The 16,613-nt window shown below is 41.5% G+C and overlaps 2 protein-coding genes across 3 annotated transcripts; both read left to right on the top strand.

The window, feature by feature from the left end:
• The first annotated feature begins 2,671 nt into the window (after window positions 1-2,671).
• On the top strand, window positions 2,672-3,996 carry LOC112894541 (nuclear transport factor 2B-like). Its single transcript, XM_025962288.1, has 2 exons — window positions 2,672-3,462; window positions 3,558-3,996. The coding sequence occupies exons 1-2, from the start codon at window positions 3,121-3,123 to the stop codon at window positions 3,630-3,632; spliced, it is 417 nt and encodes a 138-aa protein (XP_025818073.1). The 5' UTR covers window positions 2,672-3,120; the 3' UTR covers window positions 3,633-3,996.
• Window positions 3,997-4,132: 136 nt separating this feature from the next.
• On the top strand, window positions 4,133-15,991 carry LOC112891719 (replication protein A 70 kDa DNA-binding subunit B-like). 2 transcript variants are annotated; one of them, XM_025958656.1, is made up of 13 exons: window positions 4,133-4,220; window positions 5,948-6,010; window positions 6,607-6,677; window positions 12,015-12,158; window positions 12,414-12,687; window positions 12,798-12,897; window positions 12,979-13,197; window positions 13,272-13,392; window positions 13,462-13,640; window positions 13,796-14,177; window positions 14,310-14,356; window positions 15,592-15,655; window positions 15,736-15,991. In XM_025958656.1, exons 4-13 carry the CDS (start codon window positions 12,015-12,017, stop codon window positions 15,814-15,816), a joined length of 1,611 nt encoding a protein of 536 aa, XP_025814441.1. In that variant the 5' UTR covers window positions 4,133-4,220; window positions 5,948-6,010; window positions 6,607-6,677; the 3' UTR covers window positions 15,817-15,991. The 2 variants fall into 2 exon arrangements, with proteins under 2 accessions (XP_025814441.1, XP_025814442.1); XM_025958657.1 differs by having other exon boundaries at window positions 4,161-4,220; window positions 5,948-5,989; window positions 6,607-6,669; window positions 13,483-13,640; window positions 15,736-15,981.
• Window positions 15,992-16,613: the final 622 nt, after the last annotated feature.

Below are 16,613 nucleotides of genomic sequence, written 5' to 3'. Positions count from 1 at the left end.
GAGCCGCTGAGTAGGCGGCGAGGCTGTCGACGGGTCGTAGTCTGAAATCTGGGATATCGGAATCGATGGAGGAGTCCCACGTTCGAGGATTGGACCGTGGGCTTCGCTGGCGTGCCCGGCGGGCCTCGGTTTGGTCCGCGTTCGCCACCCCACAAGGCTATAAATATAAGAGAAAATTTTATTCGTAATTTAACTCATCCCTTCTATGCTGTCCAAATTTAACTTAGGGCCCGTTTAGATCGCAAATCTTTATAACTTTTGGAACTTTTTGCTACTGTAGCGTTTTCGTTTGTATTTGACAAATTTTATCTAATCATGGACTAACTAGGCTTAAAAGATTCGTCTCGTGATGTACAATTAAACTATGCAATTAGTTATTTTTTTTACATACATTTACTGCTCCATGCATGTGTCCCAAAATTGATGTGATGAAGAAAGAGTGTAAAAAGTTGGAAATTGGAAGGAATCTAAACAAGACCTTATTCCTTCGATGCCATTGATTCTAAACTTTCTTCCCTTGCGTGCCATTCTGTTAACGCCCACCGTTAGTCGTGGATGCCAGCACGGTTGCTGAGACGGCCAGCCGTGTCAGCCGTGAAAAATGAGTTCCACCGGCCGGCTACTACGTCCATTGTCCCGTACGCATGCTGGAGCAACCATGTACGACATGAAGCACGCGCGGTGGCTGGGCAACGACAACGACAGCAAGCGGGTCGTGGAGCTCTAGGCGCGCTGCAGGCACACCTGCTGGATGGCAACGTGAGCATGATTCGTGGAGGAGCGCATGCAGCACTATGGGCCGCCGTCACGGGCGCCTCGCTCCCCTGCGCCACGTAGATGACGGACCTTCGGGGCTGCTCGTCCAACGACCACACGGCCGCCTCGAACGGCCGCTCACCGCCCGGCGGCTGCGCCATGTAGTCCTCCGTCGTCCGGCGGGGGTACGCCTCGTTCGACTGCTTCGTGCTGACATATGTACGCCAGGAGGGCCGCCGGCAAGATGAGGAACATGGCGCACGCGATCTAGCTTGCAGCAGGCAAGAAATTGAAATCAACAAAAAGAATTGATTTTTGACGAGCAACTAATCAGTTGATACAGCTTCGATCGAACGCTTTTTCACCTTGTGCTCCTCAGCGATCGGCCAGACCCAGTTCTGCGTGAAGTCGAGTATGATCCAGTCGGGCACTCGGGCTTCCTCTCAAACCCGTCGGCCTCGCCGGCTCGCCGCCGCCACCCTACGGCCAGCGACGAGGCCTGCGAACGGCGCGGCGAGGCCGTCGAACGCCGCCTTGAGGAGCTCGACCTGCTCCGGCGGGACGTCGGCCGTCGACTCGGCGCCGTCCGGCAGTCCCTCGACCGCCGGCAGCTCCAGGAACGGGATCACGTGGCCGGGTTGGGGTGGGAACTGGGAGTCTGGGACCGAAAGGCGCCCCTGACCTCCCGTTGCCTACTCACCCGGTCAGCCCACGCCTCTGGACGATCGTGGACGACCTCGAGTACTCAATTCGATTGGAAGGGAAGGGGAAGGGAAAGTAAAAGCTTTTGTTTCTCCTTCTCGGCGACATTCAAAGTCCAGGTTAGTATAAAATGGTACGTAAGGAATGAAAATTTAGAATCGATGGTATTGAAGGGATGGGCTAAATTTGGATGGCACATAAAGTATGCGTTAAATTTACAATAGCATATAAAAAATTTTCTCTAAATATAAACGCATGCACTCCTAAAAAAATTAAAATATACACCCCAGCAGGGTCGTAAGGGCTAGGGTTCCAAGAGACCAAGATCAAGAAGAACCGGGATCGAGCGCCGCCGCCATCCACCTCGCCCATCGGACTCCGACGCCGCAGCCCCTCGCGCGCCGGCGACCTCCACCCAGAAGACATGGTGTGGAGGGACAGACGCGCGCGCATAGTGCGCCTGTTTCTACCGATCCACACGGTCGAGGCCGGCGCCACCCGCGAGTTGAACTAGTTTTATTGCTCGACAATCCAGTCTTGTCTTGTTCCGGATTATAGATCCCAAAAGTTTATACCGTTTTTTAGGTAAATATCGGTTACTCTGTATAGAGGGTATCTCTAAACCGCCGACTCGGGCCCTTCGGCGTAGGAGGCCTAGCGTGCATGGGCCATGTACGAACACCAAATCCAAGTGCATACACAACACGCTGTCAAGTTCTTTTTTTACCGCGGCCTTTGGGACAGTTATGGGCCTCTAATCCTCTCCATGCGCGGCCGTGTGACGTGGCGAGAAAGAAGAGAGGCCGGCGTCAGACGGGGGCAACGAGCGGTGCAGCCCATTGGGCTTGGTCGGTGAAAGCCGCGGCGGGTCCTGCCGTGCGGCCACGAGAGGACGACGTCGGATCGCCGAAAGCGGCCTCCATCGACGCGCTCATGTTCTGCCACGTGCATGTGCCCGACCATATTGTGTGGCGTTCTACTTCCCAGCTCGTTCCCTGCGTGAACTGGCCGGATAATATGCACCATGTTGCCTGTCGTGCTCATGCACTTACTGTAACTTGAGGCCGTCTGCCCGTCACCCGTGGATTCCTTAAAGTTTGGTATGATCCTGTGAGGTGCAGCTATGGAAGCAAGAAACAGACTATCCATGGGATGGACCTGTTCATTTCAGGAGAAGAAGAGGAGCAGAAACGCACGAGTGAGCTTTCTCACAAACACTTCTTTTGTTCTCTTTGGGCAAGGAATATTGTTCCTTCTGCTTTTCTCTTTGTTCCCTGCCTTTTGAATTCCTTCCGTTGAAAAACCTGATCGATGCAATGAAGCCGCTCTGCCTTTCCACCTCCCTGTGTTCATGTGTCTCCACGCACTCGCACACGCGATCTGAGCGTCCGATCTACGCCAATGGAACAGAACAAAAGCTCCCTAGCTGCACACCTCCATTCGACTATACAAACAGATTACCCCATACCATACTGCAGCAACAGCAACTCCGCGGCCGCGCGCCTACAATACCGCCGCGAGGCTCTCGTACGCTTTTCGCACTAGCCGTGAGCATCCAGAGCATCTGCGCACCTCCACCACCACCACCACCACCACCACCACCACCACCATCAGCATCGGCGCCGCGTCGCGGATCGAAGCCGCGCGCCTGCAGGGATCGCTATGGACGGGCAGCCGGGCAGCGGTGGCGGAGCGGGGGACGACGACTGCGACGCGGTGGCGAGGGCGTTCGTGGAGTACTACTACCGCACGTTCGACGCCAACCGCGGCGCGCTCGCGGCGCTCTACGGCCCCCACACCTCCGTGCTCTCCTTCGAGGGCCACGCCGTCGCGGGCGCCGAGGAGATCGGCCGGAAGCTGGCGCAGCTGCCCTTCGACCAGTGCCGCCACTCTGTCTCCACCGTCGACTGCCAGCCCTCGCCGTCGTTGCCGGGCAGCATCCTCGTCTTCGTCAGCGGCAACCTCCAGCTCGCCGGCGAGGACCACCAGCTCAGGTTCAGCCAGGTACCTGTACTATCTCGGCAGCCTTTAATTTTCTCCCCAAACTATTTCGCGAGTTCTGGAGATTAGGCGTGAGCCATTCGATCTTGGACTTGCAGATGTTTCAGCTGGTGCCCAACGAGCAGGGGAGCTTCTTCGTGCAGAACGACATATTCCGGCTCAACTACGGGTGACGCGCGCGGTCGCGTGCGCTTGCCGAAAGGAAGCGGATGCTCGTTCGTCGGGGGGTGCTGTCGTGCCGCATGGACGCCGGGCGCGTGATCCTCTGTTTTTATTTTTCTTGTTTCGCTTTCAGTCTTGCCGTGTGGTCGTGTAGGATGTAGCAACACCAAACGTTTCCTTCCACAAAGCGTAGCGTCCTAAATAAATTAAAGTCAGGTCATGCATGTATGCGCGCCGTCAAATTCGACCTGCCGCCATCAATGCTCGCGCTCCAAGCGAATTTTGTCGCGTCAAAGCTCCTCATGCTATCACTGGTAGTGAAAAATGTGAAATGAGATTATCGCAAAAAAAGAAAAGAAAAGAAGGTGAAATCTATTAATATGAAACTTGAACCTATTCCTCAGCAGTGGATAGAGCCACGTAAGCTAAAAAATTCTCAAACGTTGGATTACATTTGTACGGTGCAAAAGACTGGTCGTCTCATTTATATTTCTCCAGCTTCTCCGGTAAAGACGTGCGCGACCCATCGTCTTCCATCGTCTTCCTCAGCGACCCATCGTCTTCCGTCCTTCCGGAGAACGTCGACACCGGCGAGTGTGGTAAGATTCCTACCGCCTCTTCCCTTCTCTCGTTCCTCATCGTTGCCCCTGCGCCGCGCGCCTCCCGCCAGCTCTCTCATGCCACGCCCGCCGCCTGCTCGACGGGATGCGCGCGCCGCGCCCGAGCACATCGCCTCCCGAGCCCGCGCCGGCCGCTCGGCGGATGCCCTCTCGCTCCTCGCGCGCGCGACCCCACCGACCCGCCCCAATCCGCGAGCCGAATTGCTGCGCCTCCTGCTGCCCCCAGGCCAGGCGCACGAGGGGGCGCGGGGAGCCCTGCCCGCACGCCGCGACGCCCGAGCGCCACCAAAACCAAAGCAGACCTTCCCTCCCAGCACGCCAGACCTCCCAGCAGACCCTCCTGCTCCTCCTGCTGCGCCGCGCAAAAGAGGCTTGATTTAACTGTTGGAACTGAAAGAGAAGATGGTGGAGCGGGGGTTGAAAAATCGGCCGCGAGGGAGAGCTTTGGTGGCGGCGGTGGTCAGTGCAGGGAGCGGCAGCACGGGATTGGGGGCGGGATCTGGGCGAGAGAGAGGGGCCAACGGCGCAGAGCGGACGGGATTTGGGCGAGAGAGAGGGAGCGGCGTCACAGAGAAGGACCTCGGGTGCAGTGTCGCAGGTGCTAGACGAGGTCGGCGAGTGCGGGTCTCCGACGTTCACAGCGCGTTGTGTTGGGTATATCGAGAGCGGCGAGCGCCAACAAGCGCACGGAGCAGGAAAGGGCCGCAAGGGTCGGACTGTCAGAGCCACGCTGCTTCATGCTCTCCGGCCTGCCGGGCACTAGCTCGAGCGCACGACCAACTCTGCATTCTCCAAGCAAGGGAACCCAAAGCTCTGCCTTCGGACGCCTCCTTCTTGAGCAGGAGCACATAGCACACCTAGCATTTCCAGAGCCTTCCCGAGTCCCGTCTCTGCTTCCCCGCCTCGCAGTAGCAGCCCCATCTCCACCGTGCACTCCGAGAACGAGAGGCGCGCGACCCGCAGCGAAGCCGAAGGCACGCGACCATGGCACGAGCCACCTCGCGCCCGCTCGGCCCGGAGGCCCGAGAGAGCGCGGATATGGCCAAAGGAAGTGCGCTCACCCTCGTCGTCGCTGACCTCTGCACCTCCTTCCCCTGTTGCCTGCATCTGTTATCCGTCGGCCGCAGCTTGCGATGGAGCAGCAGTGGTCACGGCTCCACGCCGGGCGCCATCTGAATGCACACATGATGAAGCAAGCAAGCAGCGCCAACCCTTCGCAGCTCCCCGCGCGCCTGAGCGCCCTCCCACTCAGCCAAGAGCGCCAGCAAGCGCCCTGCCAGGTGCAACGGTCATTGGACGATGCCCGATAGTTGCTCGACGAAATGCCTCCAAGGCAAGCTACTCACTGAACCAACGCTGGACCAGGCGTCCTTTGCCTAGGAATAATATGGCAAGTTGGCAATAAAGTCCTCGGCCACGTTTTACTCGCGTTCAATGAATAAGGTAGTATGTCATTGCTAAAATTAGCGTTTTGTTGTCTAAGATATGGTATGCAGATGCATACAAGCTGTTGATACGTGCAGATGCATTGTGGGCACGCGTGACAGAGGACGTATTTATTTCTGCATACTCTGACATATATATATTTTTGGTATATATTTTTTACTTTCACATGCTAAGATAAACACGCATCGCTATTTTCAAGTGTGATTATATTCTCAAATACAATTATTGAGTTATGGATATTAATATATCTTTCACCGCAGGACATAGCTGGAGAACAAGGTAGCCTTTTGAAATTTGCAGCGGTACAATTCTGTTCCATACCAGTAAGTAATATACTACTTTTTCTCTCAAACTTTTTTTCCCCTCAAGGCAACAATAAATAGCTTTGCAAGTATAACATGCCCACTTTTAATTTTGCATACGTACACTCAGCTTACAAGTACGCCTCACAAAAACAAAAATTACTATTTTTAAAATAGCATCGAATACGACCCAACCATTTAATTACAATTTTTTCTCCAATATTTTTCTCTGTGGTAAATGTGTACTGTTATTTCTTACCGATTTCTATGAAAATCTGGAAGGACATGGATGTCTTGAGTCAATGCTGAAAGAAAAGGACTATTTTTCTCATGCGACATTGAAAGCAACATCTTGTTCAGTAGTTCATATATGTTCATTTAATTACATGCTAAGATATGGTATGCAGATGCATACAAGCTGTTGATACGTGCAGATGCATTGTTGGCACGCGTGATAGAGGACTTATTTATTTCTGCATACTCTGACATATATATTCCTTTGGTATATATTTCTTACTTTGACGTGCTAAGATAAACACGCATCGCTATTTTCAAGTGTGATCATATTCTCAAATACAATTATTGAGTTATGGATATTAATATATCTTTCACCGCAGGACATAGCTGGAGAACAAGGTAGCCTTTTGAAATTTGCAGCGGTACAATTCTGTTCCATACCAGTAAGGCAGTAAGTAATATACTACTTTTTCTCTCAAGCTTTTTTCCCCTCAAGGCAACAATAAATAGCTTTGCAAGTATAACATGTCCACTTTTAATTTTGCATACGTACACTCAGCTTACAAGTACGCCTCACAAAAACAAAAAATACTATTTTTAAAATAGCATCGAATACGACCCAACCATTTAATTACAATTTTTTCTCCAATATTTTTCTCTTGCCATATATACAGCTATTAGGATCCATTCGTGCACTTCTAAATTTCTTTCCCCATCTAACTAACAAAACTTTTTTCTTAAACTAATATATTTTATTGCAGGAAATAAAGAAAGAGTCTTAAGGAAAATAAATAAAAAAATACACATATGGGACGTGGCAAAAGAAAACTTACACTTCCAGACATCAATATTGAGTCTGATCAAAAAACAAAGATGCAAAAAAGATCGGAGATAATGCAAAGGAGAAAAAGGAAACGAGAAACACAAAATGATAATGAAAATAAGGGCCAAATAAAAAGACATCATGTGGAGCATATGGACATACATCCATACATATATTCTTCTCATGGCATGATCTCATTCCCATCTGAATATATACAATATTTGAAAGATTCTTATAGTGGAAGATCATATCTTGGGAAACCAGAATATATATGCAAATATTGTAATGCCATATTTTGGTTCAACGAAAGAAATAAAGAAGATTCAAGAAAAAATAAAGAAATATTGTATTCAAAATGTTGTAAATATGGACAAATTAAAATACCCCCATATAAAGAACCACCACCATTTCTCTCTATGTTAATTAATAATAAAGAAAGTACTATATCAAAACACTTTTTACAGAAAATACGACAATATAATAGTTTGTTTGCTTTTACATCAATGGGTGGCAACATCGATAAAAATATAAACAGAGGTCAAGGGCCCTATGTTTTCCGTATAAATGGACAAATACACCATCGTATTGGTTCCTTACTACCTAAACAAGATGATGATCCCAAATTTGCAGAATTATATATTTTTGATACAAAAAATGAAATTGAAAATAGAATTCGAGCATTAAATAAAGAAGATAATGAAATAAATGATATAAATCCTTCTATAGTCGAAGAACTTAGAAAAATGCTAGACCAATATAATCCACTAGTAAAAGTATTTAGACATGCACGCGATCTACTTGAACAACATAAAGGAATAGATGTTAGTATACGCATTATTGGAGCAAATAAGGACGATCCTTCGCAATATGAAATGCCACACTCAGAAGAACTCGCTATGCTCATAGTTGGTGATCTAAGTCTTGAAAAATATAAACGAGATATTATCGTAAGTACAAAAATGAGGGGACTACAACGTATAAGTATATATCACCCTGCATATATGGCACTACAATATCCTTTACTATTTCCATATGGGGAAAGAGGATTTCAATTAGGCATAAATTACCACGAAACAAATACCAACCGTGTGACAAAACGAAAGAGATCTACAGTAACACCACATGAATATTACAAATATCATATGCATTTTAGACCAAATCAACCAAATCCATTTTTGTGCTATGGCAGATTATCAAAGCAAGCAATAGTAGACGCTCGCGCAATCGAAGATGAAGATCGACTCATGTATATAGCAAAAAACCAAAACAAATTAAGAGCAGAGTATCTTCAAGGCATATTTGATGCAATCGAAAAGGGACTTAATAAAGGAAATCAAATTGGAAAAAGAGTTTTCCTTCCATCAAGTCATGTAGGATCAAGAAGATATGTTATACAAAATTACCATGATGGTATAGCAATCTGCAGAGAATATGGGCCTCCTGATCTATTTATAACATTCACTTGTAATACTAAATGGTTTGAAATAACATTAGCTATTCTAAAGGGCGAGCAAGCTAATGATAGAGATGATATAATAGTACGTGTATTCCACATGAAACTAGAAGAGCTATTAGAAGATATACGATCAAAAAAAATATTTGGAGAAGTAATTGCTATTCTATATTCTGTTGAATTTCAAAAAAGAGGACTACCACATGTACACATCTTAGTCTGGTTAGATAAAAAAGATAATCAAATCACACCAGAAATAATAGATACATGGATATCAGCTGAGATACCTAATCCAAATCAGGATCCATTAGGATATGTCCTTGTAGCTGAACATATGATTCACGGACCATGTGGAAACAAAAATGAGAAGAGCCCATGTATGAAAAAAGGAAAATGCTCAAAATATTACCCAAAAGAATTCCAAGATGAAACTAATTTTACTGATAATGGATTCACTCAATATCGTAGAAGAGATACAAATATTTATGTACGAAGAGACAATCATAACTTAGATAATAGATGGGTTGTTCCACATAATTTATTTCTCCTAAAGAAATTTCAAGCACACATAAATGTAGAATTTGTGAATAAGAGTAAATTGCTTAAATATTTATGTAAATATGTTAACAAAGGGCCAGATAAAGCAACTATAGTTTTTGAGAAAATTAACAAGGACAATGATTCATTTGTAAATCAAGAAGATAAAGATATAAATGAAATTAAAGAATATTTAGAGTCTAGATATATTTGTCAACAAGACTCCCTATGGAGACTACTTGGCTTTGATATACATTATCATTGGCCACCAGTTGAGAGACTACCGGTGCATTTACCTCTACAAAACACAATAAAATTGCATGAAAATATCGATTTAAAATATATAATACGAGATCCTAAGTACAAAAGTACAAAATTAACAGAATGGTTTGAGACAAATAAACTAAATGAAAATGCTAAAAAGCTAACATACTGTGAGTTCCCAAAGCTTTGGAGATGGGATGAGACAAATAATAAGTGGATCCAAAGGGAACGTGGCTTCAAAATTGGACGATTATACTATGTTAATCCGATAGAAGGGGAACGCTTCTATCTTCGAATGCTCTTAATGATCGTAAAAGGAGCAACAAGTTATGAGGATCTAAGAACATACAATGGAACTATATATCAAACATTTAAAGAGGCTTGTGCAGCACGTGGTCTATTACAACATGACGAAGAATGGTACAGAACATTCGACGAAGCAACAACTTGGGCTACATCTCTTCAATTGAGATATCTATTTACAACTATGTTATTATTTTGCAATTTACAAGATGAAAGAAGATTCTACAAAAAAAATTGGCGAAAAATGGTTGATGATATCGAATATCATTTAATTGCCAAATACAAACCCATTGTTTACCAGCCCACAGAGTTAGAATTGCAAGAGAAATTATTACACGAACTACAAGAAATATTATCAAGAAATGGAGGTAATATATGCACATACAACCTGCCACAAATATCAATAGAGTGTACAAATAATAATAATCAACTTATAGAAGAAGAACTAAAATATGATGTACACTCTTTAGAAATAGAAGCAAATAAATTATATTCTCAATTGAACAAAGACCAGAAAAATGCATTTCATAAAATAATTGACAATGTTCTAAGCAAAAAAACAGATTTCTTCTTTGTATGTGGCCATGGTGGAACTGGCAAAACATTTCTTTGGAATACTATCGTATCATTTCTAAGATCACAAAGAAAAATAGTTTTGACAGTTGCATCATCAGGAGTGGCTTCATTGTTACTTCCAAATGGGCGCACCGCACATTCAAGATTCAAAATTCCAATAGATACTGATGAGCTATCAGTTTGTGAAATAAAACGAGGCACAAAATTAGCACAACTATTAGCACAAACAGATCTTATTATATGGGATGAAGCATTAATGACTAATAGGCAATGTTTTGAAGCCTTTGATAGGTCACTAAGAGATATATTATCAGAAAAAGAATCAAAATTACAAGATATTCCCTTTGGAGGAAAGGTTGTCGTTCTTGGCGGGGACCCAAAGCAAATACTACCTGTTATTGAAAATGCATCTAAATCACAAATTATAAATGCATCAATATTCAAGTCATATCTTTGGAATCATATCAAAATATTATATTTACATGAGAATATGCGCTTAAAAAAATTGCAAACAAATACTTTTGAATATAATGAAACTCTTGATTTCAATGACTGGATACTAAGTATTGGAAACGGAACGAACGGAGTCACAAATGATATAGACGAAGATAGTGATTGCAAAATAGTGGAAATACCATCAGATCTATTGATAACCACAACTGACAATAAAATGAAAGTATTAGTTGAATCGACATATCCACATTTGCAAACAAAATTTAATGATCCGGAATATATTAAAGATAGAGCAATTCTTGCAACAACAAATGACATAGTTGATGAAATAAATGAATATATCATGAGCTTTATACCAGGTTCAGAGAAAGAATATTTTAGCGCTGACAGTATATCAAACTGTACAGATACATGTAATGATGCTGATATACTTTATCCAATAGAATATTTAAATTCCTTAAATGCAAACAATTTCCCAACTCATAGATTGAAACTCAAAATTGGTGTGCCTATAATGCTTTTGAGGAATCTAAACCAAAGTCTAGGCTTGTGTAATGGTACTCGACTAATAGTCACAAATCTAGGACAAAATGTTATTGAGGCTGTTATAATTACTGGTACACATACTGGTGACAAAATACTTATACCTAGAATAAATCTGACAACGCGAGGATCACAATGGCCTTTCACATTATCTAGACGACAGTTCCCAATTAAGGTTTGTTATTCAATGACTATAAATAAAAGTCAAGGACAAAGTTTGTCAAATGTTGGAGTCTATTTGAAACAACCAGTATTTACACATGGACAATTATATGTTGCTATATCAAGAGTGAAAAATAGAAAAGGATTAAAAATATTGATACAAAACCCAGATGGATCATGTGGAACCAAAACTAAAAACATAGTATATAGAGAAATACTTAAAATTATCTAACTAGATATCCTTAAATTATACACATGCAAAATATAAATTCATTATTTTACCAGACCTGAAGCATAAAAAATATATACTCAAAATATATAGTATATTACTCAAAATATATAGTATATTTGCAAGTATATTTTGCTAAAGGCACGGCAACGCCGCGCTATTTTCATAATAATTGTCAAATTAGTACTTGACTTATACTTATTTCATAATAATTGAAATTTTTATCTCGCTATATGGGTATCAACTTCTACTACTCCTCTGTTATACTTCCTTTACAATGCATATGTTTACCTAGCTATAATGTTCACATATAGATCATGCCCTCTATCAAAATCTGTTTTAATTGTTAATCACAATTTAGAACTATCAGCACTCGAACGATGAAATATAAGCTTAATCTCTTTTCTATATTTTAGTGACATCTTTCATTATATTATTATTGCAGATGGAAATTACTCCAGTATCACAACTGCGTCCAGGAAGGCTAAATTATAGTTTACATGTGCGAATATCAAGAATGTGGGAGTTCAGAGGCACGAATGAACAAAACAACATCAAACATCTTGATCTTGTTCTCATAGATCAAAAGGTTCCTTATCACTAATATTTTACATTTACATATTCTGGTTGATATACCGCAATGATTTATCATTAATATATTTTACAAATCTCTCAAAATTTTCAAACTACATCCATGTTCTACTAATTATTTTAGACTTCCCACCTTCGTAGTTAATTTTTATATTAAATTAGGTGATTATTTACTATTTTATTTTTAATATTTATCTTCATATCTATTATTTATTCATGAATCATCTAATAATCTTTTTATATTCATACATAGGGAAATTCAATCTATGCAGAGATTCCACCGGAGGCTATTGCTGATTTAAAACCACACCTACAAGAAAGAAAAATTGTTTACATGTCTAAAATAACAATTGAACCAGCTAAATTAGCTTATAGGGTTGTTGACAATCCCTATATGGTCAAGCTCAACAAAAGGACGGTTGTGGTTGAAGATAAAGATGAAGTTTCAGGTTTCCCTAAATATACTTTCTCACTAATTCCATTGGATAAGCTGGAGCAATACAAGAACAAGACCGATTGTTTTATAGGTATATACTTTCTACCCTTTTAAATTATTATTTTTATCATCATTACTAAAATTACACTAATTTTATATTTGGTATAATTTTTATTTTATATATATATATATATCCTACAGATGTTATTGCCAAGATCAGAACAGTCACAAATGCAACAAAGGTTACTACAGCTTTAGGAGATCAGCAAATGAGAAGAGTTATACTCTTAGAAGATCTTAAGTACTCTCTCTATACTGTATATTTACAATAGTATACAAAAACATTTTGCCCATTATAACATACATTTCCATATTTTGCAAGGGGCAATACAATTGAGTTGTCACTGTCAGGGAAAAGAGCTTTGGAATTTGACGGAGACCAAGTTATACATGTGGGTCAACATCATCATGTTATTGCAATATTTGTAGGAACTTTAGTGAAGCTGTACAAAGGTCACTATCCATTTCTGAGTGGAACTTCAGCATGTTGTTGGTACATCAACGAAAATGACATTGCCGAAATCAAGGTTTTTCAGAAAAGGTAAGATACAAAAAATATATGTTCATTTTTATTTAGCCATAAATAGTACCTGAAATTCTGTAAAATGTTGATAGTTTGCCAAGTGATCCTATACCTGTCCAAAAGACGTATCTCCAAATTGATGCCGATGCAGCACAAAAATTTGAAGACAGAACCCTACAAGAGCTCAAGCATGTAGACCCTTTCCTTGACATGGTAATGTTTTAGTTGACAAAAAATTTTATTCAGACAAATTTAAATATTGCATAAATAAAAATACTTCAGTTCTCTTACACTTTGATACAGGGACAAAGATATCAGTGCACAGCTACTATTATCGGAATCACAGAAAACCAAACATGGTGTTATAGAGCCTGCAAGATCTGCAACTCAAGGATGATTCAAAAAGAAAATAATTATGAATGCGCAAAGGAAGGATGTCCATCTACACAATTTGAATGGAAGTAAGTTTACGATACAGCGAATAATTATCCTTGCACTGCTATCTATAGGTTATATATTACATAATTTATTTCAAATGGACCTTCATTACCAGATTATTCTTACTAACTTTTTGTTTGTAATCAGATCTAATAAAATATTATATTTCTTAATTCAGGTACAAAATACCATTTATTGCAAGTGATCACACATACAAGCTAGAATTTATGTTCTTTGAGAAAAAAGGAATGGAGCTTATAGGAAAAAGTGCATCGACTCTTATTAAGCAATATAAACCAAAGGAGATACCACCAGAGATATCAGCTTGGATAGGCTACAAATTTACTTTCATTGTAAGAGTGCTATCAAAAAAAAGTGTTAACGCTGCTGATCCATCCTTTGAAGTGCTTATGATAAAAGAAAGATTTGGAAAGGAGCCTATTATATCATTTACCAGCTCAAATGAAGGTGTCCTACCAGAATCCTCCTCCTCTTTTATCACAGAATTCAAGGATTTACCATTGCTGATTCCAATTACTTCTAAAGACACAAAAGAACGAGTATGTAATATTCTTACACATTCAGTTATAGTGTAACAAGATAGGCATATGACATTCATTCTCCACAAAATTTAAACTTTTCCTGAACTAAATCATTATTTTTTTCTAACATAGCTCACGGACTATTCACAGGTACAAAACGCTGCAGAAACTCAAGATATGGAGATTGAACCATTTGGGTATGATTTATATATATTCCTTTTATTCAATATGTCCTGCATCTTGCTTGCAGTTCTGTCAATCACTATTATATTTGATTGATAAAACTCAGTGGTGGTGCTTGGCTTAGCCTCAGCACTTATAGTTTAGATCACAATATGAGCACAACAACTTTAGAATATAATTGGGGAAAATATGAAGTGAACACTGTTGCATGTGTTCCTACTAAATCAATTTGCCCTGTCACATATTTTGTTGATTAGCTATCACCTCATTGTTTAGTGTTGCTCTATCCCCAACTCCTTTGACTGATAAAACTCAGTAGTGGTGCTTGGCTTAGCCTCAGCACTTATAATTTCGAAGCAGTTTGAGAGTTGACACATCATGATCTTAGAGTGTCCTCCCCATCTCAGTGTCACAAACTTTTGCTTGCTTGAATGTAGGTCAGCCAGTTCAGGTTATCAGAATTGTTTCGTGATACTTTGGCAAATAGCCTGCTTTGACTCAAAATTCTCTGTTGCTCCATTTGAAAAATAATAGTTTGAGAGATGAAAAATAGTCGTGTGCTCCCCATCTCGGAGTCACAAACTTTTGCTCACTTGGATGTAGGTCAGCCTGTTCAGACATACGGGATCATTTCGTTGTTGTTCCATTCGAATAGTTTGGTGCTTCAGTAGGAGAATTTCAAATTGTTTCTTGAATTGCTTACATGGTGGTTTACTTCCAGCTTATAACCCCTCGATTACAAGATTTCTTAATTATCTGGTTTTTCACCTGCTGAGTACTGAACCAAGAAGTTCGTTTAGTAATGCGTTGTTGTCACCTGCTATCATGGCCGACTGTAATCTGGCATGAACATATGCCGTACTGGATGCTGTGACCATCTGCTAACTGCCACACTGAATACTGGTTACTGGCAACTGGTGCACTCCTGCATGTCAAATTCAATTCCCTTTCCAGGCACTCCATCTAATCATAATGTAAAATGAAATCAGTAATCTGCCACTCTGTGCCATTTATAGGCCATAATTTAAACTGCAACATAGAATTTTATTTGCCTACTCATATTACAAGGTTCAAGGATTTTCCTTAATAGTATATGGATTAGTAATTATTTTTCTATTGTGCAAAATTTAATAATTAAATTATATACATCTGTACATATGCACACCTATAACGTACTGCGTTATGTGCTCCATTTTTCTGAATAATTCTTAACTCCATACATTTCACTATTTATTTGTCTGCACTTCAGCATTTGGGAAGAAGCTCAGAGCTCAAACAAAAGAAGCTTTGGAGAGCTAGACAATCATAACCAGGTAATACGTATACTATTATTGTTGTATCAATAACCAATATCTTATAATTACTATATAACTTACAGAACTCTGTTCATCAGGAAATCAACGATAATAATGAAGATCCTTCAGAAGATAACACAACCAAAAGGATGCGCTCACAAGAAAAAAGCAAACATTGAAATCTGATATAATTCAAGGAAGTAGCTATAGGAGGCCTTTTGACTAGTAGTTTAACCATATGGCATGTCTTTTGTTGTTGCGCGCCAACAATACCACTCTTTTGATGTCTATATGCATGTGCGTAGCTACATGATAAGACATGAGAAGCACTGATGTGCAACAACTGCTTTTGTTAATTATCTAATACTGTTATGGTCTTTGGACATGTGACTGATGATATTATGATATTTCTCCGACGATCTATATATATATGCAGGTATATTTTGAAAAGAATATATACAACATTTGAAATATATACTCCAAATATATAGTATATTTGCACGTATATTTTGCTAAAGGCGCGGCAACGCCGCGCTGTTTTCTAGTGAGATACCATTTCGGTCTTGCCCACTGCGGGCTTATTTTGTGGCAAAGTGCTCTCACGATGGCCCATCTTCAGGCCCATTTTTTGTGGGCTGGAACTGGATGAGAACTGTCGCGCGTCCCTTCTGTCCGGGCCAACTCACTCTCCACCACTCGGAAGTGAACTGCCTTCTGTCACCACCACTCTTGTCAGATGGAAATGATACTTCAGTGAGACGGTCTCCAGCGACAAAGCGTACCGGCAGATGGTACCAATTAGCGGCATTCGCGGGCTGTTTTCAACTGACACTGTTCAGATCGAAATCCGTGGATGGGATGTAACCTTTCCAAGGTCAACTAAACACACAAGACTATTAAACGATCAACTGGCATCGTTGCATGCTGTGACCTACATTTACCTGTAATAGCTAGCTGGTCTGGGAGCGACCTGCCT

The sequence above is a fragment of the Panicum hallii genome, chromosome 5, assembly GCF_002211085.1.
Source record: "Panicum hallii strain FIL2 chromosome 5, PHallii_v3.1, whole genome shotgun sequence".
Taxonomy (NCBI): domain Eukaryota; kingdom Viridiplantae; phylum Streptophyta; class Magnoliopsida; order Poales; family Poaceae; genus Panicum; species Panicum hallii.
The sequence above is the reverse complement of the archived record's forward strand: the minus strand, read 5'-3'. Positions and strand labels throughout refer to the sequence as shown.

Bases quoted from the DNA above. Each gene is read 5' to 3' on its own strand.
- LOC112891719 (XM_025958656.1), top strand. From the start codon at position 12,015: ATGGAAATTACTCCAGTATCACAACTGCGTCCAGGAAGGCTAAATTAT. The intron at 14,178-14,309 runs GTATGTAATATT...GACTATTCACAG, and splicing joins CTAAAGACACAAAAGAACGA to GTACAAAACGCTGCAGAAAC. The intron at 14,357-15,591 runs GTATGATTTATA...TCTGCACTTCAG, and splicing joins ATGGAGATTGAACCATTTGG to CATTTGGGAAGAAGCTCAGA.
- LOC112894541 (XM_025962288.1), top strand. From the start codon at position 3,121: ATGGACGGGCAGCCGGGCAGCGGTGGCGGAGCGGGGGACGACGACTGC. The intron at 3,463-3,557 runs GTACCTGTACTA...TTGGACTTGCAG, and splicing joins ACCAGCTCAGGTTCAGCCAG to ATGTTTCAGCTGGTGCCCAA.